The 26,631-nt window shown below is 37.9% G+C and overlaps 1 protein-coding gene across 8 annotated transcripts in view; it reads left to right on the forward strand.

Moving 5' to 3' along the window:
* Positions 1-26,631, forward strand: part of PPFIBP1 (PPFIA binding protein 1) — a 175,718-nt gene that overhangs the window by 142,485 nt on the left and 6,602 nt on the right. For 5 of the 8 annotated variants that reach the window (XM_068561794.1, XM_068561792.1, XM_068561791.1 and 2 more), the window contains 12 exons: positions 2,691-2,845; positions 12,660-12,775; positions 13,358-13,414; positions 14,702-14,762; positions 15,092-15,121; positions 17,548-17,719; positions 18,202-18,234; positions 20,373-20,523; positions 20,782-20,910; positions 22,858-23,008; positions 23,711-23,822; positions 24,637-24,725. In XM_068561794.1, the coding sequence (XP_068417895.1) occupies positions 2,691-2,845; positions 12,660-12,775; positions 13,358-13,414; positions 14,702-14,762; positions 15,092-15,121; positions 17,548-17,719; positions 18,202-18,234; positions 20,373-20,523; positions 20,782-20,910; positions 22,858-23,008; positions 23,711-23,822; positions 24,637-24,725 (1,256 nt within the window). The remainder of the gene's footprint in view (positions 1-2,690; positions 2,846-12,659; positions 12,776-13,357; positions 13,415-14,701; positions 14,763-15,091; positions 15,122-17,547; positions 17,720-18,201; positions 18,235-20,372; positions 20,524-20,781; positions 20,911-22,857; positions 23,009-23,710; positions 23,823-24,636; positions 24,726-26,631) is intronic. The other 3 variants (XM_068561797.1, XM_068561799.1, XM_068561798.1) reach the window with 1 other exon arrangement.

A 26,631-nucleotide genomic window follows, 5' to 3' on the forward strand; every position in this document is an offset into this window, starting at 1 on the left:
CATCTGTTCTCTGCCAGAAAGTGTGTCGGCTGATGAGTACACTGTTGGTTGGTTGCCCAGAGAGAGCCTCTCCACGGAGTTGATTAGGTAACACTGCAGAGAGAAAGAAGGACAGCACTTGCAAGATCCTCGGGGAAAGAAGACCTTGGTGTGTTTATTAAAAAACAAAAGGAGACCAGTGTACCTGGAAGGTAGTGAGCAGGGGGGAGAGTGAGACAAGATGAGATAATAGAGGTGAGCACGGCCAGGTCATGCAAGGTGAGAGGTTCAGCTCTTATTCGAGCCCAGAGGGATCCACTGAATGGTCTGAACAAGTCAACCGCATGATCTTTGTGACAAATGGACCATCATGGACTATGGACCTCTCGGACTATTCCAGCAGTGTTGGAAGGAAGGGAAGTCAATCAAGAGACCCTTGCAGTATTGCAGTGGGAAGATCTGATGGTGCTGATTGGAAATGTATTTTGGTGTTAGAATCAACTCGATAGTGTGATGAATTAGATTAGGAGAGTGAAGAAGAAGAAGGCATCAAGAAAGATCAACATTTCTGACTAAAGCAACTAGCAGTTGATGGTTCCATTTACCAAGAGGGGGAAGCCTAGAGAAGGAACATGGAAGTGGTTGAGGGGGATTGTGTTCAGCTTTTAATGTGTTTTTAAAAAATCTGTAAAACATCTAGGTAAAGATAGTATGCATTTTGTTGTATTTATTATTATTTTATCTGCTGATGGGCCAGTTGGCCATCCACAAATGTGGCAAAGCTTTGGGGGTCATTCAAAACATGCAAAAATGTGAAGAACTTTGAAAGTTCTCTTGTTCATTAGCACTGCCTAGTTGGGGTTATTTGCTTTGAAAGTTAAGTGCTGGCTACCAAATATAAAATAGATAGCTAGTGGGAAGCAGCCGCATAGCACTGGGAGTTCAACTCGATTCTTTGTGACTACCTAGAGGGGTGGGATAGGGAGGGTGGGAGGGAGGGAGATGCAAGAGGGAAGAGATATGGGGATATATGTATGTGTATAACTGATTCACTTTGTTATAAAGCAGAAACTAACACACCATTGTAAAGCAATTATACTCCAATAAAGATGTTAAAAAAAAAAAAAGAAATTACCTAGAATTACACATATCAGTAGCTATTAAAAAAAAAAAAAAGTAAGTGCTGGAAATAAATAAGTCTTTTGGAAGGTACTCATGGGACACTTGGATTTTGAAATTTTAATCTTGATGTGTTGGTTCACAAAGCAAGAAAATTCTGCTTTAGACCAGGATCTTTGAAAAAAATGGATCTTCATCTTTTTGTCCAGAAGGCCTATTATTAAGACTTTATAAATATCTGAATGAGCAAATGAACCTCTAATTATCAGTGTAGACTTATGACAATTCTTACCACTCACCATTTTCTAAACCTTCACAGGAGTCTCCTAAGGAATATTGCAAATTCTCAAGTAATTAATTTTTACATAGTCATAGCATTTAAAACATTGTTTGATTTTATAGAATCTCAACACTATAATTCTAATATTTAAAAATCAAGGAAGAGCAGATTGATTTCTGTAATTAGACTACATTGTAAGACACTTGGAAAACAGATAAAAAGGGTAAAAAAATCACTCAAAATTGCACTGGCATGATCATTGCTGGCATTTTCATGTAATTCTTTCTGGCCTTTTTTTTCTACGCATATAAATACATAATTAAAAGAGATAGCTTTTAACCATGTACAGCAGGATAGATTTTTATAAACCATTGAAAATTATGTCCTGTTCTATTGAAGAGTTATGTAAACAGTGATTTCTCACTAGGATTTATATTTATTTAGGTAATCCTCAGGCAATTTTAAGAACACCTAAATTCTAATAAAATTAGAGTAAAAATCTAATAAAAACCTAAATTAAGAAGCTATGTCTAGTTAGTATCTTTAAACAAGTATATGATTTGCCATTTTGTATTATTCAGAGAATAGTTGGAAGGACCATTCTGTTTGTAAAAAAAGAATATCTGGCACTTTTGTTCAGCACTTAATCCTTTTCATTTCTAGAGATGTAAAAAAATTCTCAGAGTTGCTGGTTTGCTGGTTACGTGGTTCCTTCTCTCCATTAGGCCATTCTTTCTACTTTAAAATGAAATGAATGGCAAAAAAGGATCCTCTTAAGAGGGATCAAAGGGTCATCTATTTTTTCTTCTTTTCCTTTTTTCCTGTCTACGTTTTTTCAAGAGCACAGTAGCAATGAAAATGGAGTTGTCTAAATGGTGACTTTGTTGCTGTTCAGAATCAGTTTTGTTGTACCACTGGTATTCCTCAACTGGGTTATTTCTGAACTAAAATTTATAAAGCCCCAAATGTTGACACAGAATTACAGGAGGGTTGTTGGACTAAGTTAACTTTTAACATCAATGCTGTGGGTCTATGATTGTGCCTATTAAACCACTAGTAATTAATACCTCTACTAATACCACTACTGGATACTCATGTGGCCCAAGAGTCCCTGGGCCTTAGGTGCCCACAGTTTAAGATGTTGTTTCCTAGGTCCCACGTTTTTGTTCTTCAAGTGATGCCAGGAGTTGACTCTCTGATTTTTAAGGATCAGAAAATTTTTTATATTCAAGATAATTGGGATTCTTATCTTCCTCCGAAAGTAAAAAATGAAGAGTTGCTGGTGTCCACTTTCCGCTTTGTCGTTGCTTAGGCCAAGATGGCGACTTTGAAGACCTGCTCCCTTCCAGTTCCTTCTCCACTTTGCTGGACGCACAGGGCTTTAGTGATCTGGAGAAAAACCTGTCATCTACGCCGGTAATGGGATCTCCCAGTCATGACCCATTTAACACAAGTGCTCCAGAAGAGGTATTTATAGACTCAATAGTTTCTTCATGTTAAAGAGACTCTGTCATTGAAAGTTAAAGTGCCATTGATAACATCAAAGACATGGGTTCTTTTCTCAGTTGGGTTACTGACTTGCTTTGTCCTGGCAATTATTGTGACCTCCTGGTCTTTATTTGAAATGTGTGTTTTTTCCCTCTCTTTATTAATAAATAAACACTTGGGCAGTGTCAAAACCGCTTATGTAATTCAGGAAAGACATATGAATCCCTTGGAGATGGATGTCATCTTCAGTACTAGATTATAATCTACTTCCTAAAGAATAAGTAGGGAATAAGTAAAGTGAGATTATGTAAATTTATTTTAGTCACTTGTGGTGGTAACTGTGAAAGATGATGGACTTCAGTTAACATGCTGGGGATTGTGGAGCCATGTATTGCCTGGGGGTACCCAAACCTGAAGTCAGCAGGTGAACTGATCTACAAGCGTAGTTATGGCAAAACAATAAGAAGCAAATTGCCCTGACAGATAACACATTGATTGATTGATTTCTTGGTAAATATGGAGTCATCTGCATGGAGGATCTGATTTACGGGATCTGTAGTGTTGAAAAATGCTTCAAAGAAGCAAACGCCTTCCTATGGCCCGTCAAATTATCTTCATGAGGTGGAGTGAAGAAAAAGACCACCCACTTTTTAGAAGGTAGAGATGTTGGCAATAGGGTAGACCAGATCAACACGTCTATTAGAAGGATGAACTAAGATGTCTACCATGTTTATTTTTGTAATCTGGTCAGTTAATAAACAGTGACTGCTTTCAGTTTTTTTTAAAAAAAGATCATGGAAGAAAATTTCCCCCTGACTTTGTTAAACTTGAAAAAAGCAACTAGAGGGACTTCCCTGGTGGCGCAGTGGTTAAGAATCCGCCTGCCAGCACAGGGGACACGGGTTCGAGCCCTGGTCCGGGAAGATCCCACATGCCGCGGAGCAGCTAAGCCCGTGCGCCACAACTACTGAGCCTAATCCACTCCATTTGTTAAAAGCATATCCGCAAATATCTTCACAAAAAGCCCTTTACTGCCTTAGGTTCCCTGTAAGGCCACTATGGGATATTCCTTTGTTTTTAGAGTTTTTGATCTTTGTGAAAGGTTCAATGAGACAGCACCACCTTGAATTTTCCTGTCTTCACAAAGCCACACCTGTGGCTTCATCTTAAGACTGTTTTCCTGACAGCACCTGTGCTTGATCTTTGCCCTGAAACCATTTCTTAATTTTAATAAGTAATGTTCCGTCTAGGGAGACTAGGAATGAGAAACAGTTTAATTTTTCAAGTAAATAATCTTGGCTCCTTTATATTTAACAGTTGCTTCTTTGGTCACCTCTCTTCTAACATTTTATTGTAAGTAGCGAGAAGAAATCAAATGGCATCTTTACTTTTTATATCTGCTGCTCATAATTATGTAATGAGAATATGAAATTTGAATTGAATGAAACTGAATTCAGGGAGAAAACAGCATTTCTTTTTTAAATGTAAGAGAGAGCTAAAATATGCCGTTACAAGGAATTAGCGGGAAGGGGAATTGGATGAAGATAGTCAAAAAGTATGAACTTCTGGCTATAACTAAGTACTGAGGATGTAAAGTACAGCATGGTGACTACAGTTAACATTGCTATATTGTATATTTGAAAGCTGCTGCTAAGAGAGTAGATCCTAAAAGTTCTCATGACGAGGAAAAATGTTTTTTTTTTCTGGTATCTATATGAGGTGATAGATGTTAGTTTAACTAAACTCAGCTGTGATAATCATATCACAGTGTAGGTATGTCAAGTCGTTATCCTGTACACCTAAAACTTATACGGTGGCTATATGTCAATTACATCTCAATAAAACGGAAAGGAAAAAAACCCAAGGAATCAGTTAAGGAATAAGAGCTATTTTAGAGGGAAAAGTCCCCTAATTTTTTTTTTTTAACATCTTTATTGGAGTATAATTGCTTTACAATGGTGTGTTAGTTTCTGCTGTATAACAAAGTGAATCAGCTATACATATACATACATCCCCATATCTCCTCCCTCTTGCGTCTGCCTCCCACCTTCCCTATCCCACCCCTCTAGGTGGACACAAAGCACCAAGCTGATCTCCCTGTGCTATGCGGCTGCTTCTCACTAGCTATCTGTTTTACATTTGGTAGTGTATATATGTCAATGCTGCTCTCTCACTTTGTCCCAGCTTACCCTCTTCACTCCCCGTGTCCTCAAGTCCATTCTCTACGTCTGTGTCTTTATTCCTGTCCTACAGCTAAGTTCTTCAGAAACTTTTTTCTTTTTAAGATTCCATATATATGTGTTAGCATACGGTATTTGTTTTTCTCTCTCTGACTTACTTCACTCTGTATGACAGACTCTAGGTCCATCCACCTCACTACAAATAACTCAATTTCATTTCTTTTTATGGCTGAGTAATATTCCACTGCATATATGTGCCACATCTTCTTTATCCATTCATCTGTCAGTGGACACTTAGGTTGCTTCCATGTCCTGGCTATCGTAAATAGAGCTGCACTGAACACTGTGGTACACGACTCTTTTTGACTTATGGTTTTCTCAGGGTATATGCCCAGTAGTGGGATTGCTGGGTCATATGGTAGTTCTATTTTTAGTTTTTTGAGGACCCTCCATACTGCTCTCCATAGTGGCTGTATCAATTTACATTCCCACCAACAGTGCAAGAGGGTTCCCTTTTCTCCACACCCTCTCCAGCATTTATTGTTTGTAGATTTTTTGATGATGGCCATTCTGACCGGTGTAAGGTGATACCTCATTGTACTTTTGATTTGCATTTCTCTAATGATTAGTGATGTTGAGCATCCTTTCATGTGTTTGTTGGCAATCTGTATATCTTCTTTGGAGAAATGTCTGTTTAGGTCTTCTGCCCATTTTTGGATTGGGTTGTTTGTTTTTTGATATTGAGCTGCATGAGCTGCTTATATGTTTTAGAGATTAATCCTTTGTCGGTTGCTTCATTTGCAACTATTTTCTCCCATTCTGAGGGTTGTCTTTTCGTCTCGTTTATGTTTTCCTTTGCTGTGCAAAAGCTTTTAAGTTTCATTAGGTCCCATTTGTTTATTTTTGTTTTTATTTCCATTTTTCTAGGAGGTGGGTCAGAAAGGATCTTGCTGTGATTTATGTCATGGAGTGTTCTGCCTATGTTTTCCTCTAAGAGTTTTATACTCTCTGGCCTTACATTTAGGTCTTTAATCCATTTTGAGTTTATTTTTGTGTATGGTGTTAGGGAGTGTTCTAATTTCATTCTTTTACATGTAGTTGCCCAGTTTTCCCAGCACCACTTATTGAAGAGGCTGTCTTTTCTCCATTGTATATTCTTGCCTCCTTTATCAAAAATAAGGTGACCATATGTGCATGGGTTTGTCTCTGGGCTTACTATCCTGTTCCATTGATCTATATTTCTGTTTTTGTGCCAGTACCATACTGTCTTGATTACTGTAGCTTTGTAGTATAGTCTGAAGTCATGGAGCCTGATTCCTCCAGCTCCGTTTTTCTTTCTCAAGATTGCTTTGGCTAGTCGGGGTCTTTTGTGTTTCCCTACAAATTGTGAAATTTTTTGTTCTAGTTCTGTGAAAAATGCCATTGGTAATTTGATAGGGATTGCATTGAATCTGTAGATTGCTTTGGGTAGTAGAGTCATTTTCACAATGTTGATTCTTCCAATCCAAGAACATGGTATATCTCTCCATCTATTTGTATCATCTTTAATATCTTTCATCAGTGTCTTATAGTTTTTTGCATACAGGTCTTTTGTCTCCTTTGGTAGGTTTATTCCTAGGTATTTTATTCTTTTTGTTGCAGTGGTAAATGGGAGTGTTTCCTTAACTTTTCTTTCAGCTTTTTCATCATTAGTGTATGGGAATGCAAGAGATTTCTGTGCATTAATTTTGTATCCTGCTACTTTACCAAATTCATTGATTAGCTCTAGTAGTTTCTGGTGGTATCTTTAGGATTCTCTATGTATAGTATCGTGTCATCTGCAAACAGTGACAGTTTTACTTCTTCTTTTCCAGTTTGTATTCCTTTTATTTCTTTTTCTTCTCTGATTGCTGTGACTAAAACTTCCAAAGCTATGTTGAATAATATTGGTGAGAGTGGGCAACCTTGTCTTGTTCCTGATCTTAGTGGAAATGGTTTCAGTTTTTCACCATTGAGTACGATGTTAGCTGTGGGTTTGTCATATATGGCCTTTATTATGTTGAGGTAAGTTCCCTCTATGCCTGCTTTCTGGAGAGTTTTTATCATAAATGTGTGTTGAATTTTGTCGAAAGCTTTTTCTGCATCTATTGAGATGATCATATGGTTTTTTTCCTTCAGTGTGTTAATATGGTTTATCACATTGATTGATTTGTGTATATTGAAGAATCCTTGCATTCCTGGGATAAACCCCACTTGATCATGTTGTATGATTCTTTTAATGTGCTGTTGGATTCTGGTTGCTAGTATTTTGTTGAGGATTTTTGCATCTATGTTCATCAGTGATATTGGCCTGTAGTTTTCTTTCTTTGTGACATCTTTGTCTGGTTTTGGTATCAGGGTGATGGTGGTCTCGTGGAATGAGTTTGGGAGTGTTCCTCCCTCTGCTATATTTTGGAAGAGTTTGAGAAGGATAGGTGTTAGCTCTTCTCTAAGTGTTTGATAGAATTCGCCTATGAAGCCATCTGGTCCTGGGCTTTTGTTTGTTGGAAGATTTTTAATCACAGTTTCAATTTCAGCGCTTGTGATTGGTTTGTTTAAATTTTCTATTTCTTCCTGGTTCAATCTCGGAAGGTTGTGCTTTTCTAAGGATTTGTCCATTTCTTCCAGGTTGTCCCTTTTATTGGCATATAGTTGCTTGCAGTAATCTCTCATGATCCTTTGTATTTCTGCAGTGTCAGTTGTTACTTCTCCTTTTCATTTTGAATTCTATTGATTTGAGTCTTCTCCCTTTTTTTCTTGATGAGTCTGGCTAATGATTTATCAATTTTGTTTATCTTCTCAAAGAACCAGCTTTTAGCTTTATTGATCTTTGCTATCGTTTCCTTCATTTCTTTTTCATTTATTTCTGATCTGATCTTTATGACTTCTTTCCTTCTGCTAACTTTGGGATTTTTTTGGTTCTTCTTTCTTGAATTGCTTTAGGTGTAAGGTTAGGTTGTTTATTTGAGTTGTTTCTTGTTTCTTGAGGTAGGATTGTATTGCTATAAACTTCCCTCTTAGAACTGCTTTTGCTGCATCCCACAGGTTTTGGGTCATCGTGTTTTCATTGTCATTTGTTTCTCGGTATTTTTTGATTTCCTCTTTGATTTCTTCAGTGATCTCTTGGTTATTTAGTAGTGTATTGTTTAGCCTCCATGTGTTTGTACTTACAGATTTTTTCCTGTAATTGATATCTAGTCTCATAGCACTGTGGTCAGAAAAGATACTTGATACGATTTCAATTTTCTTAAATTTACCAAGCCTTGATTTGTGATCCAAGATATGATCTGTCCTCGAGAATGTTCGATGAGCACTTGAGAAGAAAGTGTAATCTGCTGTTTTTGGATGGAATATCCTATAAATATCAATTAAGTCCATCTTGTTTAATGTATCATTGGAAGCTTGTATTTGCTTATTTATTTTCTGCCTGGATGATCTGTCCATTGGTGAAAGTGGGGTGTTAAAGTCCCCTACTATTGTTTTGTTACTGTCGATTTCCCCTTTTATGGCTGTTAGCATTTGCCTTATGTATTGAGGTGCTCCTATGTTGGGTGCTTAAATATTTACAATTGTTATCTCTTTTTCTTGGATTGATCCCTTGATCATTATGTAGTGTCCTTTGTCTCTTGTAATAGTCTTTATTTTAAAGTCTGTTTTGCCTGATATGAGAATTACTACTCCAGCTTTCTTTTGATTTCCATTTGCATGGAATATCTTTTTCTATCCCCTCACTTTCAGTCTGTATGTGTCCCTAGGTCTGAAGTGGATCTCTTGTAGATAGCATATGTACAGGTCTTGTTTTTGTATCCATACAGCCAGTCTATGTCTTTTGGTGGGAGCATTTAATCCATTTACATTTAAGGTAGTTATCAATATGTATGTTCCTATTACCATTTTCTTAATTGTTTGGGGTTTGTTATCGTAAGTCTTTTCTTTCTCTTGTGTTTCCTGTCTAGAGAAGTTCCTTTAACATTTGTTGTAGAGCTGGTTTGGTGGTGCTGAATCCTGTTAGCTTTTGCTTATCTGTAAAGGTTTTGATTTCTTCATCTAATCTGAATGAGGTCCTTGCTGGGTAGAGTAATCTTGGTTGTAGGTTTTTCCTTTTCATCACTTTAAATATGTCCTGCCACTTCCTCTGTCTTGAAGAGTTTCTGCTGAAAGGTCAGCTGTTAACCTTATGGGGATTCCCTTGTGTGTTAATTGTTGCTTTTCCCTTGCTGCTGTTAATATTTTTTCCTTATATTTAATTTTTGATAGTTTGATTAATATGTGTCTTGGCATGTTTCTCCTTGGATTTATCCTGTATGGTACTCTCTGCGCTTCCTGGACTTGATTGACTATTTCTTTACCCATATTAGGGAAGTTTTCAACTATAATCTCTTCAAATATTTTCTCAGTCCCTTTTTTTTTCTCTTCTTTTTCTGGGACTCCTGTATTTCGAATGTTGGTGCATTTAATGTTGTCCCAGAGGTCTCTGAGATTGTCCTCAATTCTTTTCAATCTTTTGTCTTTTTTCTGCTCTGCGGTAGTTATTTCCATTATTTTATCTTCCAGGTCACTTATCCATTCATTCTTCTGCCTCAGTTATTCTGCTATTGATTCCTTTTAAAGAATTTTTAATTTCATTTATTGTGTTGTTCATCATTGTTTGTTTGCTCTTTAGTTCTTCTAGGTCCTTGTTAAACGTTTCTTGTATTTTCTCCATTCTGTTTCCAAGATTTTGGATCATCTTTACTACCATTACTCTGAATTCTTTTTCAGGTAGACTGCCTATTTCCTCTTCATTTGTTTGGTCTGGTGAGTTTTTACTTTGCTCCTTCATCTGCTGTGTATTTCTCTGTCTTCTCATCTTGCTTAACTTACTGTGTTTGGGGTCTCCGTTTCACAGGCTGCATGTTTGTAGTTCCCGTTGTTTTTGATGTCTGCTCCCAGTGGGTAAGGTTGGTTCAGTGGGTTGTGTAGGCTTCCTGGTGGAGGGGACTGGTGCCTGTGTTCTGGTGGATGAGGCTGGATCTTGTCTTTCTGGTGGGCAGGACCACATCTGGTGGTGTGTTTTGGGGTGTCTTTGAACTTAGTATGATTTTAGGCAGCTGCTCTGCTAATGGGTGGGGTTGTGTTCTGTCTTTCTAGTTGTTTGGCATTGGGTGTCCAGTACTGGAGCTTGCTGTTCGTTGCGTGGAGCTGGGTCTTCGTGTTGAGATGGAGATCTCTGGGAGAGCTTTTGCTGCTTGATATTACATGGGGCTGGGAGGTCTCTGGTGGACCAATGTCCTGAACTCGGCTCTCCCACCTCAGAGGCTCAGGCCTGACACCAGGCCAGAGCACCAAGAGCCTATCAGCCACATGGTCTCTCTTCAGAAGACAGGGCTGGGCCTTGAGAGAGACAGAAGACGTGGAAGTGTGTGGGTGGTCTCTGCAATCAAAAGTCCTGAGTTCCAGTGCTGACTTTCCTGCTAACAGGTCTTTGGCTTCTGTTTCTTTATCTGCTAGCGCTGGAGGGTCTCCTGCAGAGGCAGGGGGTGGCTGTGGCTCACCGTCAAAAATCCCCTAATTGTTAAATATTTATACTGAAAGAAAAAAAGAACGTATGGTAGCCAAGGCATGTGCTACATTTATAGAAAGAGGCTGCTTTTACAGAGGATACACCTAGAGAATCTCATATCCTTACCAAAAGAAGTCTTTGCTATGTGAATTGTAGTTTAATCACAGATTTTTAGTTTGGAATAAGAATGATTTGAGGAGGATTGAGGGTGTTCAGCCTCATTTTAAAAGAAAAGCCAGGAGGGTGATTTGAGCATGGAGTGAAAGCTCTAAAGTTTGAAAGGAAATCAAGAGAATGGGTCAGTCTGCTAGTGTAGCTATTTTTCCCTGTGATTAGGAACCCAAGGAAGTACATGCACTTCAGGAAACGGGGATGGTGGCTAAATAAATTGCCCAGGATGAATCGTAAAGATTCAAACTGAAAAAAATGATAGTGAAGTAATCTCCTATTTTATAGTAATACGACTTGTTAAGGAACAAAATTCAACTGAGTAAATTTTAAAGATCTTGTTGGCTTTATTCAGTGATTCATGAATCCAGCAACATCCCCTTGACTTTTACAGGTGGAAGGGAGCAGGAACAGAGAAGTCTTACTTGGCATTTGCTGATTGCTTAAAGCAGGGTTATTTCCTTACATGGAGCAAAGAGTGGTCTTGGGGCCCAGCCAGGTAACTTGTGCTGAGCAGGAAGTGCTGACTGGTTGACCTAGGCCTTCCTTTTCTGGGAGAGCCAAGCAGAGAAAATTTAGTTATTTTCAGGCTTGCTAACATGGGGCTTAGCATGAGTGACTCCGTCTTGTGCCCAGTCTGGTTACTTTAACAGACTCCACATTTTATAACCTTTTATAGTATCACAGAGTGAGAATACCACTCAGTAACTGAAACAAAAATCACCAAGCTGAATTTATTGCTTATTTAAGTAAGTGAACTTTGCTGGTCAAGGACATTCTCTTTGAGTGGATCATATGGAGGGTTTTTAGGATGCCAGGAGCTTAGGGGTTGGGCTCTCAGCGGCAGGAGTGAGTTGACGTCAGCTGTGTGTGGTTGTGAAGGCGAGACTGTTGTTGACTGGCTGGCATTCAGAAGTGTGTTCCTGGTGTGAGTCCCTGCCTGACTAGCTGACTCGCAGAAGCCAAGAGCTGTCTCAGATTGGTTGACTTGCAGAAGTGAGTTCACTCATTTTTTTACTGGAATATTTTTTGAAGTGTTTCATTTATTGCTTCATGGAGTGGCTCAAATTCTAACCCCTCTCTGGTTGTCAGAAATTACTGAAAACCAGTGTTTAGAAATCCTTTGACCAAATCCATCCTTAGGATATACAAAGCATTTTTGGGGGGAAATGTATTATGTTTTTTTGTTGTTTTTGCTATAATATTGTTACTATTAATCAACATGGTTTAAGTAGTGTAGCCACAAAGTCTATTATAATTTGTTTTAATTACACTTTTTGTCAATTCTGTTCATCGAAGTTAGTCAGCTTGTTCACATATAGAATAATAATTAACTGGCTTGACCAATGTTCTATATTAGACTAACGGTAGAAATTAAAATGGAAATCGTGCTTTGTTTACGAAGCTCTTTAACCAAATCTCATCTAAAATCATTGCAACCCTGTAAGGTAGGCATTGCCATTGTCATTTTACAGAGGAGAAAACTGACTTGCCTAAGTTTAAGGCAGTTAAGTGATTGCCTATGGTCAAGGTCACTTAGGCAAGTGTGTCAGGGCCAAGATTTCAACCGGGGCTTAAAGTTGTTAGATTTTACTATTAACTTACTTAATGATATGTTTTATGTCTTATTCTCAATATTCGGTGTCTTCTTCAGAAGCAAGTTCAAAAATTACTTTCTTCCAGAATGTTTTCTCTGATTAACACTTACAGATGTTTATATCCTGAAACCATTTTATAAATATAAGAATAGAGTTCTAAACACAGGTGTATGAAATTTTAGCCATAAATAGACCACTTAATTGTCTTATTTATTTTTTGTTACTCTGTGGCTTGTGTTTTGTTTGTTTGTTGGATTGATATTTGGCCTTTTATTATTATATTACAGTTCCACACCAGCGTCTTGCAAGTTTCAATCCCTTCATTATTGCCAGCATCTAAAGGCTTGGAAACGTCTGAAAAAGTGAAATTGCCTCCTAAGCCAGAGATGTCACTTGAGGAGAAGTATATGTCATTTATGATCTAACTGCAATATAAATAACCAGAAAAGTAGATCCACCAAAAGCAGGGGTGCTATTTTCAGACATAATCTTTTACCCAGAGAAGCAAGAAATAGCAAGACCTGTGCCAGGGAACCCCATGCAGTTCTGTACTATTAAAATAAAAGGTGTGAAGTAGGAAGTAACTGGAGATGAGGCTGGGGAGGTGTGCTGATTAGGTTAGAGAGGGATTTTAGGGAACTTGGATTTTATATCCTAGGTCATAGGTGGCCATCAAAGGATTGCAAGCAGACTAGTGGCAGTCATGTATGTGCCTGAGGCTGTTTGGAAGACGCTGTGAAGGAGACAGGAGAGGGATATAGTAGTTCCTCTGTAGGCAAATAGAATTTGGGGGGACCATCTTCCCAAATTAATTGCCTAATCTTACAATTAGATCAAGTAAAATTAAATAGAATATCAAAAAAGAGAGAGAGAAATAACTGTCCTTGCACAGTTTTTTGTTTTTGACAATTCTGTTCAGCTGGAATATATATGGTCTTTTTTTTTTCATGAAGCTCATAAATACCTTTTTTCTTTAATATTTTAGTGATGGAAAACTAATCCTTGGTTCTGCTGTTGAAACTCAACTGTGTGATAGTCTTTCGTAAGTTCTATTTTATCAAATGTAAAAAAATATGATTGATGCTTGGGAAAGAGGAAGCTTCTGTTACACTAACAATGACTTAGTATTAAAAACAAATGACTCTGAGGCATGAATGAACTAATGCAGCCATAATGATTGGGTTGGGGGGGGGGTGGAGTGGGGTTTGTAAAGTAACACATCAACACTCGCTCTTTTACCATTATCTCATGCCAGGTTTCTGCCATCCTAGCCTTTCTTCATCAGTTTTCATTTGAAGCTCAGTGCTTTTAATTTCATTTTTGTACTGACTTATATTCTGGATATAAGTGTATCAGAAAAGCATCGCAGAGAATGATGTGATGGCTGGCAAGGCTGCCGTGGTTTTTTGCACTTTCAACTTAATAAGCTGACCTAATAGCTAAGTTTATCCAAGTTAATGTCTGGATTACATTAGGAAAATCTATTTTCAGAGCAGTACTCAAAGATGAGATCTTTTCTTTGCTCTCTGTTATCTTTTACTGTATTTGGTAGTCAACATTTCTAGCAACTTATTTACACATAAATACATGAGAAATGCCTTTTAAAGGTTTTGTTGGTGTAGTATATTATTCTGTGTCTTAGAGCAAAGATGTTACTTTTTTTCGCTCTGTTTTTAAACTGGTCACATACTCCTGCCTTCAGTTTTTGAGTAACACCAGCTCCGTATAATTGAATGCTACTTATGTGAAAGAGAAAGGCTCTCCAGATGTTCACACTGTCACTCTGCCTTTACTAGGATTGTACATGAGTTATTATAGGCAACAATAGGGATTCCTCTATTATGCTTGATTAGAACTGTAAAATGAAGTGCTGTGCCAGACTCAGAAAATTGATTCCTTTGTAAATTGGAAAGTAAAACTTTTGTCCTGTATTTTCATTAGGATGATTATACATAAAAAGTACATGAGTATTTTAAAAGTCCCCGGTGTGTATGTGTATTTGCAAAGGATACGCCACTAATCCATGGAAAACACTGGTTTATTTTCAAATATTGACATCACAGGATAGTCCTAAGTGTTTTTCCAGCTATTCTGACATGTGCAGAACATTTAGAGTTATTGGCAGGGCCGTTAACCACCCCTGCTTTTAAAAGAACTGAACATTATAATTTAGTTAAGCACATAAGTGACTGCCTAAATCCAGATTTTCTTTTATTTCCAGGTTTCCACTCACATACAATCTTAGTTTCTTTCCAAGGCATTCTACTTAGAAACAGTGACACCAGAGCCACTTATTATTAATCATAATTGTTGTTATTGTTATTTTTAGAACTTCAAGTCTGCAAAAGTCTAGCAGCCTGGGCAATCTGAAGAAAGAGTCATCAGACGGGGTTGGTCCTGTGTTTCTTCTGTCTGTTACCCTGAGAAGAAAACATTTAGGGATCTTCATCTTTTCCCGTTTGTGGTTTCAATAATGGAAAATTATTAGATACCATAGTTAATGATAAATATTAAGAAATATGAGTATAAAAGATTGAAAGTAAAGCCCAAAGTGGAGACTTTAATAAAACATTGTAGGAAATAAATGAAGGTGAGATTTTGTAGCTTAGGAATAGATGTAAATTTATTTTAATTTGTTGAATTATATATATATGTGAGAAATTCTGACTAGATAAAGGATTCCTATAACAATCTTAAATACTATTGTTGTTTTGAACAGGAAAAGGAGTCTATTCCGAAGCCTTCAGAGGTAATTTTTATGTCCAGATTACAATGTAAAAATGTTTGGGAGTTCTAATATACATAGTAGACTTCTTAATACATAATACATAAGACTGCTTAATACGTAATACGTAAGACTGCTTAAATGTCTCCAATAAACCAAAACTCTCAGAATCTGCAAAACATGCCAAATGAATGAAGCCCAACACAAAAGATCACATATGACATGAATCCATCTATGTGAAATACCAGAATAAGTAAATCCATAGAGATAGAACACAGACTGATGGTTGCCAGAGGTTGGCGAGAGGAATGGGGAGAGACTGCTTAGTGAGTAAGGAGTTTTACTTTAGAATGATGGAAATGTTTTGGAACTAGAGAGAGGTGTTGGTTGCACAACACTGTGAATGTGATAAATGCCACAGAATTGCTCACTTTAAAATAGTTACTTTTATGTTATATGACTTTCACCTCAATAAGTTATTGAAAAAAACAAAAACAAAGCCCCAAACTCTCATTCACGCTATTTGGTGATCATAATAACCATACCCGGCCTTCCTTAGGCTTCACAAAAAGCCCTTCTTAGAAAGATCACCAGCTGTTTATTTTATATAACCACTGTCCATCTGCAGCTAACATTCTGGTATTTTTAAAGGCATCATCAGCATGGGCTCTGGTTCTTCTTTCGTCTGATTTTCGGTCATTAACCTTGCACAGGTCATAGTCCGGTAGACATACTATCTCCAGAGGCAGTCCCTTGACTGTTGGCTCTTAGTGCCTTGAGTTGTGATACAGGTATAACTGACAAAACACAGACAGTGAACACAGCTGTAATTCAAGCCATTGTTCTTTTTGTCTTGCTAATTCAATAAGTGGTGTGAAATGATTTTGGCATCAGCATTAAGACATAAATAACAGTACCACTACATTGTGGCATTTGTACATTTTTAGTTACTATGAATGGTAGATATATAGAGGAAAATAACCACCTTAAAAGCCTGTATCCCCTCACCCTTCTCTCCACTTCTGCAAAAAAGAAAGAGAGGACAAGAGATGTTCAAGAAATGAGAACATGCAAACAAAAGAATCCTTGGATAATACTAAAACAATATAAGAGACCATGTTACTATAACTGCCAATTCAAATAACCAAAAAGCTCAAAAATTAGCTACAGGCATACCTCGGAGATATTGCAGGTGCAGGTCCAGGCCACCATAATACTGCAAATATTGCAATAAAATAAATGTTGCAATAAAGTGAGTCACACAAATTTTTTGTTTCCCAGTGCATATAAAAGTTATGTTTACACTATACTGTAGTCTATTACATCTGCGGTAGCAGTATGTGTAAAAAAAAACAATGTACATACCTTCATTAAAAAGTGCTTTATTGCTGAAAAATGCTAACTCTCATCTGAGCCTTCAGCAAGTTGTAATCTTTTTGCAATAGTAACATCAAAAGTCACGTCACAGATCTCCATATAATAGTAATGAAAAAGTTTGAAATATTGTGAGAATTACCAAAATGTGACATAGGGACACAAAATGAGCAAATGCTCTTGGAAAAATGGCACCAATGCAGGGTTGCCACAAACTTTCAGTTTGTAAAAACACATTATCTGCGAGGCACAATAAAGCGAGATGCAATAAAATGAGGTATACCTGTATTTAAAAATCACAATTGAAGTTCTTGAAAAAGATCCTGAGATATTGTAAAGATCTGAAGTGGCTTCTGAATCAATCAAGAAAAATTTAATTTTTGTGGGTTTAGTTAAGCGTATCTGAACGTATCACAGTCTTTGAAAGCTGGTGATCCGTGTTTGGTAACTCACAGGCAAGATGTGAATATAACCCAGAATCCTGTTTCAAAAAATATATATTTTAAACAGTTGCTGGTTTTGCTTTCATTTTATTATTAATTCTTTGAGAGGAATATTTAAAATAACTGGAGTAGAAACTCTTTATACTGCTTGTATAGAAGCTTGGGACTAATGCGTACTTTATAGAATAATTACATTATATTGGGCTTCTACCGATGTAGTTATAAAGACTGAGAACTATATCATAGCGAAATCTTTGTCATAAGTGATAGAAAAGTAGGAAATCTACTGCTCTTCTAGTTACATAATATTTTATCTCCATGTCTTTGAGGGAATGAGACAAATAAAATTAAAATAAAATTTGAGAATGTCTAAATCTATCCTAAATACTTAAAGCCCTAAACACATGGATTAAGATTAGTGATGAACATGTCTTTATTGTTGTTCCTTAAGTAGCTTTCAGAACTGACCTTTTTAAGCTTCTAACAAGGCATTTGACATTCGTAATCAATTTGTTAGTTCAGTTATTCTTTTAAATAAAATCATGTGTGTAACGTATTTAGTACTGTGCCGGGCATGTACTAATAATGATGCACGTTCGTGCTGTGTCACATTCATTATCACTTCTCTCTCAGGCTAAAGCTCTGGTAGAAAGCAGCGCATTTGGGAGCCTCCCGCACAAAGCTCCGCGACATGATGCCTCTGTGGATGACAATCCCTTTGGCACTCGAAAAACCAGATCTTCCTTTGGTCGTGGCTTTTTTAAAATCAAAAGTAACAAGAGGACAGCAAGTGCGCCAAACTTGGGTATGTGTGGCCAAAATGCCTTTGCCTTAATTCTTCCAGAATGAGGAAAAGATCAATCTTTTCCCTTATTCATCTATTTGTACATTTCTCTTTCTCAGAAATGACGGTGAATGACTTGGGGGAAAAGTTAGCAAAAAATGCTTCCGTGGGCTTAATTCAGAGGTGAAGATAGCTCGGTGTGGACTCTCTCACCCTGCTCTCTGTTCTGGGTGTAAACTTAGAGGAAAGACCCAAAACCGTGATTCTCTCTGGCGTCATTATAAGCAGTTTCCCATCTATTCCGAAAGAGGATAAAATTAACCCCATATTGACACTGCTGATGGAGTCTGTGTGTAGCGTCGGAAGCACAGGGCGGTGCCCGCCTTCCCTCCCACTGTGTGTATTTTGTGAGTCGGAGTTTGATCTGTGTTTCATTTTGTCATTCCCCTGTGTTCTCTCCATTGGTCCGCGTGTGATTGTGTGCATTGTTGGGATTTCTGAAGATCGTAAACGAAGTGCCAGTGCACCCACCTTAGGTACCGTACCCCTGCATGCCTCCTTCGCCAGCGCCTCGCTCCCAGCCGAGCTAATCCCTGCTCTTTGGCGTCTGTAATCTCTAGAAAGTGAGCTGGCAGCATCAGAAAACGGAGTCCTCTACTCCAGAGTGTTCCTTCCTCCTTCCGCTCAAAAGGACTCTCTGTAGAGCCTTTGCTTCCAAGCCTAAATGCTGCTGTAACCCATGCTAATGACACCTTGCGAGCAGCTCTGCGAGGACCTAGATGCGCCCAGTGGCCATCCGAGTGCAGGGCAGGAGTGCCCTGGTGTCATAAATCCAGCTCCTTCACCCTGAAGCACATATCACATCACACTAACTCGCAGGGCCTTGCAACTCCTTCTCCATGGTTACATTTCCCCAGCCTCCAGAAAGAAATGTTTTTAGCCAAACAGGTCTGTGGAAGACATTGAAAACGTTCATTTTAGACTGACTTCTCTTAGGGGAACATTCTTCTGACACATTATTGCTTTGAAGATGCGGGTGACATTTAGTGACAGCAGAGGTAACTTTATGCGATATCTGAGGAGTTACCCCCAAAGCGATTTTAGGAGAGGGGAAGCTCAGTTTTCCTCTTTAAAGGGCAGAATACAGTAGGGGAAAAATCCTCAAAATAAAAATAAAAACAGGATGCTTTTAAAATAAAGGTGGGCTGGGCAACATTTTCAGGGACACCCGTAACCGTCATGGCTGTAGGATTTGAATGGAAATGTTCTTTTGGGTTTTCCCAGTAGGTCCTATTACCTTGTATAGATATCCACAGAGGTATTCATGTAGATCAGCAAAGGTGACCTCTCTCTTTGCAGCCTTAAATGTCCAGAATGAACACAGGGTGAATAAAAATGATCTATTCAGACAACTATTTTCAAATGTTTTTGCATCTTTCTTAGAAGAAATACATTGTCAATGCTAAGAGGCAAATGCTGCTTACCATAACCTATAATCACAGCTCTGCTTCATAGAAAAGTCAGCCGCTGCAACTTTTAGATCTTGCTGAAACACTGTCCCTGTGGTTTTTGTACAACTTTTACTTAGCTGTATGAAAGTGCACATTCTCACATTGAGGAAACAGCATTCCTTGTGTTTGCTAGTGTGGGATCGTCTGTTAAAAGACGGCTAAAAGAACTAGGATAGTTGGTGCTAGGAGGTCTGAGAGTAGCAGATTTGGATGTTATTGTTTTATGGTAGAATCAACTGGCATGGATTTATATCAAATGAAAAATTTATGAAGACCCAGTTCATTCTTCTCTCAGTGTCTGAGACATTACATGATAAGTAGGAATACATTTCTTGTACAAAGAATTGCCAGAACTTGGTAAACAATTTGATGTAAATGCCAAAGGAAAGGAGGGAATGAAAAGAAAATGACAAAGAGTTTGGACTGGAGTAACAGGGAGAAAATTAACTAGTATTAATGAAATATGAAATACAAAAATGTAGGAGAAGACTCTCAGGAATATTGGATGGATTTGTTGAGTCCAAGATACCCCTGGCACATCAAATTGGGAATATCCACAGACATTCAGATACTGAAGCTGGGGAGAGAGATTATTAGGCTCAGAGATTCTGATAACAGCTGCTTATAAATGAGCAAAGCCATCATTTCGTGCTGAGCATAGAGTACATGAGCTTGTCAAAAGATCCTGCAGAGGGAACCCAGGACAGAATCTTGGAGTGGAAGAAGAAGAGAAAACAGTGCTACAGCAAAGAAACTTTCAGATGACAGATCTAGGAGCATGTCATGTCAGGAAGCTAAAGGAGATGACAGTTTTGGAGGAGGTAGTCAACAGTACCAAGTGCTATAGCAAGATTGAGTATAATTTCATTATGAATTCAAATCAGTCAAGGAAAGAATATGGTAATCCTATCCCACCTTTGAATCTCGAAGAAGTTATAATTTGTAAGTTAACGAACTTGGTACACAATAGAGTAGGCTGTAGAGTAGAACATAGATTTGTGTTCCATTTTTTAATATTTGCAGGGTGTTCTTTGTAAGTCACTGGTTTATAGACCAACAGAAGAAGAATTCTTAACATTTGCTTAAACCAAGGAGGTTAACATCTAGTCATGTTCATTCCATATTTTAAAATTCACCAAGTTTGTATTCTGTTCTTGGAATAGCTGAAACAGAGAAGGAGACACCCGAGCACTTAGATCTGGCTGGTGTATCGTCTCAGCCAAAAGATTCACAGGGGAGCAGTCCCTTCCAGATATCGCCACCATCGCCGGATTCCAAAAAGAAATCTAGGGGTATCATGAGACTCTTTGGAAAGTAAGTAACGGAGCTTTGTCTTATATGTGGCTCAAATGTAGGAATAATGGAAAATTGGCTGAAAATAGTTACGAAATTGTAAGGCTTTTGTGATCCTTTTATGGATGGAGATTGGGATTTGGGATTCATTAACTCATTGAATCTCAGCTAAAGTTTAAATCCAAATGTCTATTCTAACCATACATAAGCATCAGTTTAAAATGTTCTGATTAAAGTCGAAGGCTTCCTCAGGTCTAATGTGTTGTGTCTTCTTTTCAGACTTAGGAGAAGTCAATCAACTACATTTAACCCAGATGACATGTCTGAGCCTGAATTCAAAAGAGGAGGGACAAGGGCAACTGCAGGACCCCGATTGGGTTGGTCTCGAGATTTGGGACAATCTAACAGGTAAGAACAGTCAAACGAATGGTCTTTTGCATCTCTGCCCGAGCATCAAGGTCTCGTGAGCAACTGTGGTGTTAGTATTGACCCTGGGTTAGACAGTCAAATCCATTGCTTACTGCTGTGCCTTGTGGAAGGGTCCATCATCTTTAGAGCAGTGCAATTCGGCTGTGGTTGGTGAAAAACTGTACAGAAGATGAGGGCTCTGTGAGCTAGGTGAGGACCCAGAGCTAAAGTATCAGCAGCATCTGTACTAGAATGGCTCTTGGACTTAAATTTTACATAGAAAACAATTATTAGTACTCTAAAGCATAGCTCTGGAAAGATGGGATAGCATAGTGGTTAAGAATAGGTTCTACAGACTTGTGGTTGCCAAGGGGGAGGGGAGGCGGGGGAGGGATGGATTGGGGGTTTGGGATTAGCAGATGCAAACCATTATATATAGAATGGATAAACAACAAGGTCCTACAGTGTAGCACAGGGAACTATATTCAACAGGCTGTAATAAACCAGAATGGAAACGAATATGAAAAAGAAATATATATATAGATATATATGTATACCTGAATTACTTTGCTGTACACTGGAAATTAACACAACACTGTGACTCAGCTGTACTTTAAAAAAAAAAAAGAATAGATTCTAGAGACAGACTGCTTGGACCTGATTTCTGGCTTCACCGCTTCCTACAAGCTGAGTGACCTTGAGCAATTACTTCCATGCTCTGAGCCTCTGTTTCCCATAGTATGAATTAGTACTTACCCCAAAAGATGATTGTGACGATTAAATGAGTTAACGTGTGTTAAGTATCTGGCAAATAATAACTGTTCAGTAAACATTAGTAATTGATAGAGTCTGTAAAAACACTTAAAAGACATACATTCTATCCAAATTCTTCAATTTATCAGGACTGTGTAATGTTTTTATCTATTAAGACTCTAAGAACTTTTCCTACACCCTTATCACAGTTTAGGGCTGGTTTGGAACTGCTATGCTGATTTGCTCAACATAAAAAAGGGTGGAGTTGGCAAATATATAGCACAAATCATTGATACTAAATCTTTTAAGATGATAATGGGCTAGAAACCTTTTACACATGGTCCTTCCCACGCAAGCAGAATGCTGGGCACAAGTTTCATCAAGGAGGAAACTCTCTTTGGCCTTCTTCAAATACCAAACAGTCTCATTTGCCATATGTTCTCTTTGTACACAGTAGAGGACTTGCTTGTGCTGTTTAAAAAAAAAAATTTTGTTCATTGCCACATTTTTTTTCCAAACAGGAATACTACTTGTAAAAACAGTAAAAGAAACTAACACAACATTGTAAGTCAACTATACTTCGATAGAAAAAAAAAAATTAATGAAAAAAATAGTAAAAGAAAGCAGAAATTTGCTTTGATTGTACTTTCTCATACTCAGTGATGGCATATTGCCCTCTTCTCATTGAATACCATCTGGAGAGAAACCATAATTCTACCAAAGTTAATTCAAGTTAGACTTGAGTTTCTTTCAGTCTGGCCTAGTATTTTCTGTTTGTAAATTCAATCTTTAAACAACATTAGTTGAAAGTAGTATAATAACTTGAGCTGTTGGTTTAACTCAGTCGTCTTCTATAAAACATGTTAAATCATGATGAATCTTTTGTGGTTTTGTTTGACATGAAGACTATGGTCTTACAAGGGAGCTTTCATCTCCAGTATCACTTACTCCACCAAATATGTACTAAAAATTAGGCTTCCCATAGTCAAAAGTGTATCACCAGGGAATCTCCATGTCTACTGAATATGCAGTTGTTCAGCCCTGATGGTAACTTAGCGGATTGGCTTTTAATTGTTTTTCATGCGATTGTTCATTTTCCTGTAGTGACCTGGATATGCCAGTTGTTCAGCCCTGATGGTAACTTAGTGGACTGACTTTTAATTGTTTTTCATGCGATTGTTCATTTTCCTGTAGTGACTTGGATATGCCATTTGCCAAGTGGACCAAGGAACAGGTTTGCAATTGGCTTGTGGAACAGGGCTTGGGGTCCTACCTGAACTCTGGCAAGCGCTGGATTGCATCTGGCCAAACACTTTTGCAGGCTTCTCAACAAGATCTAGAGAAGGTGAATGCTTCTCTATTTTGTTTGCACAATGGAAAGAGAGAGAGAGAGGAATATGAATGTAGATTTGTTTTATATTCCACAAAGGGGAGTGGGTAGAGCTAGTAAGTATTCTGGAAAAAGTTTGAGTTTCCTGCTTCATGCTTATTTTATCTCATGGACTTAAAGGGAGGACCTGGTCTTAATGATTCCTTATGAAACACTTAAGCCACTGGGCATTTTAATGAAAAAATAATTATATAGACATAATAATAAAGTTTCAGTTCATATTTCTCAAAACCATTCTATGGCTTTATCATTGGTCCGTCTTCTCAGTGTAATATATGCAATTCAATTTCACTTTGCAAAAGGGAAAAAAAGAGCCCTACACTTAATGTCCAGCTATTTAACATTTCTTCCCAATTATTTAACATTTAGTACAAAATAGGGGTAGAATTCCTGTTATGCATGCTACAGTTCCTGTCTTGCAAAGGAAGGAACCTAGTGGCGAATACCTAACACACCACTAAAACAACTGCAGTGGTCTTGACTTTCCAGGGGTCTTTTGTTCAGCAACACTTTACAGCCTGGGTTAATATTCTGATTTAATGTAATTATTGGGTCTTCGATGCTGGCTTGATTTTCGAGCAATTTGCATCCTTTGCCAGTGGCATCCAGCCCACGTTGACAGAGTTGTAATGCCAGTGTTTCTTTTTATTAATTCAGGAACTTGGAATCAAGCATTCACTTCATCGAAAGAAACTCCAGCTGGCACTGCAAGCCCTGGGATCCGAAGAAGAAACCAATCATGGGAAGCTGGATTTCAACTGGGTCACTAGTAAGAGGTTTTAAATTCATGAATGAGTGAATGAATGAATTTTATACACACACACACACACACACACACACACATAGCTGCTTTTTCTTTTTTTTGTTTTGTTTTTTTTGTTTTTTGAATAGATCTTTATTGGAATATAATTGCTTCACAATACTGTGTTAGTTTCTGTTGCACAACAAAGCGAATCAGCCATATGCTTACACATGTCCCCATATCCCTCCCTCTTGAGTCTCCCTCCCATCCTCCTTATCCCACCCCTCTAGGTCATCGCAAAGTACCGAGCCAATCTCCCTGTGCTATGCTGCTGCTTCCCACCAGCCAACTCTTTTGCATTCGGTAGTGTATATATGTCGATGCTACTCTCACTTCGCCCCAGCTTCCCCCTCCCACCCCATGTCCTCAAGTCCATTCTCTATGTCTGCCTCTTTATTCCTGCCCTGCAACTAGGTTCATCAGTACCATTTTTTTTTTTTTTTTTAGATTCCATATATCTGCGTTAGCAGACGGTATTTGTTTTTCTCTTTCTGACTTACTTACTCTGTATGACAGACTCTAGGTCCATCCACCTCACTACAGATAACTCAATTTCATTTCCTTTTATGGCTGAGTAATATTCCATTGTATGTATGTGCCAAATCTTCTTTATCCATTCATCTGTGGATGGACATTTAGGTTGGTTCCATGTCCTGGCTATTGTAAATAGTGCTGCAGTGAACATTGTGGTACATGACTCTTTTTGAATTATGGTTTTCTCTTTTTCATCACAAGAATGGGTGTTCTGTGGCTCATTAATGACACTCATTTCTATCCTTAGGATGGTTGGATGATATTGGTCTCCCCCAATACAAGACCCAGTTTGATGAAGGACGGGTAGATGGTCGAATGCTTCATTACATGACTGTTGTAAGTAACTCACTCCTGGGGTTTGGGGGGCTAAAACTGTTTTTCTCTGAAAAACACAGAAATAGAATGAGCAAAATACAGTGTTTTCACAATGATTCCGCTGGAGTTTGAAGGGATTGTTTTAACTTGAGGAGAGGGGCAGGCATATTTTTCTAAGTTGAAGTTGTAGGATTTGGTGATTGCAGTAGCCTTGGGAAATTTTGAAATCCTTGGGAAATTTGAGCTACATGAAACCTAATTGAAACTAAGCTATCCGAAAAGTTGATTTTGTATATATTCAATAACGTAGACATTGAAGTGTACACTTTGAATGGGTGAAGTTTATGGTATGTGAATTATATGTCATAAGAATGTTGAAAATGAGAGAATGTAGAGTTTTGCAGCCCTGGCAGTTTCCTAAGGGATATATTCCTATAAGCAGTGACCACTCAAAAGGCTGAGACTTGTCATCCACTGGGACTTTCTTTTCCCTTCCCTTCCACTTTTGAGCACTGTTTCCTGAAACTCCCTAGCCCGTCTCACTTCAACCCAGTTCTGCTGGAGTTACCAGAGTAAAGAAGAGATAGGCCTTCACTCTCATTCCTTCATTACTGTTTCATATTTTTAGCCTTCTGTCCAATGGGTAGAAAGTAGACTTTTCTCTACTTTACAACAGTGGGGAGAGATGGGTTCCAGGAGAACTTCTTCTAGACTCCGTGGTACTAGGAGTGTTCTGCTTAAGATGCTTTTATTTAAACGGGCTTTTGTGGATTCAACTACCACAAGTATCTTTTTAAAATAAGTTGAAAGTTTCAAACAGCTAACTTAACTTATTTAGGAATTTTTCAATATCAAAGAAATGTGGGGTTCAGCTCATTTTCTTCTCCAACCCTGAACCAAAGTCTGAACCGTGGTGGGCACATCCTGTAAACTGAAGGTAAAATAACACCAACGTGTGACATGTTGCATACTTACTGTGTGCCAGACACTCTTTCAGACACTTTACTCATAATTAATACTCAGTTCTCAGCAGTCCTTGACTTAGCACTCTGTTATCCCCAGCTTTCAGATGAGGAAACAAAAGAATTGAGAAATTGGGTAACTTAACCAAGTTTCCACTGTTAGAAAGTAGTAGAAAGTCATAGAGCATTTGTGCCTGTTTGCCTGCCTATCTAGGTATGGGTATGTTCCTGTGGGAATGTGAGAAAATTGAGGCTGAAAATCACAAAAGGCAAATGTATAACTTTTGTGGCTATAAAAGAATAAATTACCGTAGAAAATTTGACCCCAGAAATCCTAAGTCACAAAAAGTCTGTTTGAAATTGGTATCCTGGATTGGATCCTGGGTCAGGAAAAGGACCTAGTAGAAAAACTGGTGAAATCTGAATAAAACCTGGGTTTAATTGAATTTTATTATTGTCCATGTTAATTTCTTAGTTTTGCTGAATATCGTGGTTATATAAGGTGTTAACATTAGAAGAAGCTGGGTGAAGGGTCTGTGGGACTCTGTACTATCTTTGGCAACTCTTCTGTAAATCTAAAATTACTTAAAAGATTTTTTTAAATCCCCCCCTCAAAAAGGCATGTCTTGATTTAAAAGAAATCCCTACTTTTAAAATCCCTTAAACTAAAATAATGAACATTTTATTTACATTGTAAACATTATGCATAACCCACGTGAAAATGTTTTGAATGGGTGTCTCAATTTTAGATTAAAATATGTTAAATGCCCTTTCTAACTTATCATCAGGCACTGTTTTTAAGCCATTAATCTAGAAAAAAAATCAGGAAATAATTGTTGCTCAGTAAGTAGCCTTAAGGATTTAAACTGTTTTATAATTTTATTTTTAAAATATCTCTGTAATAGGTTAATTTTTTTCCTGTATAAGAAATGTGTTCTCCGTAAGGTGTGCCTAAAATGGATGTT

Source organism: Eschrichtius robustus, chromosome 13, assembly GCF_028021215.1.
Source record: "Eschrichtius robustus isolate mEscRob2 chromosome 13, mEscRob2.pri, whole genome shotgun sequence".
Classification (NCBI taxonomy): Eukaryota; Metazoa; Chordata; class Mammalia; order Artiodactyla; family Eschrichtiidae; genus Eschrichtius; species Eschrichtius robustus.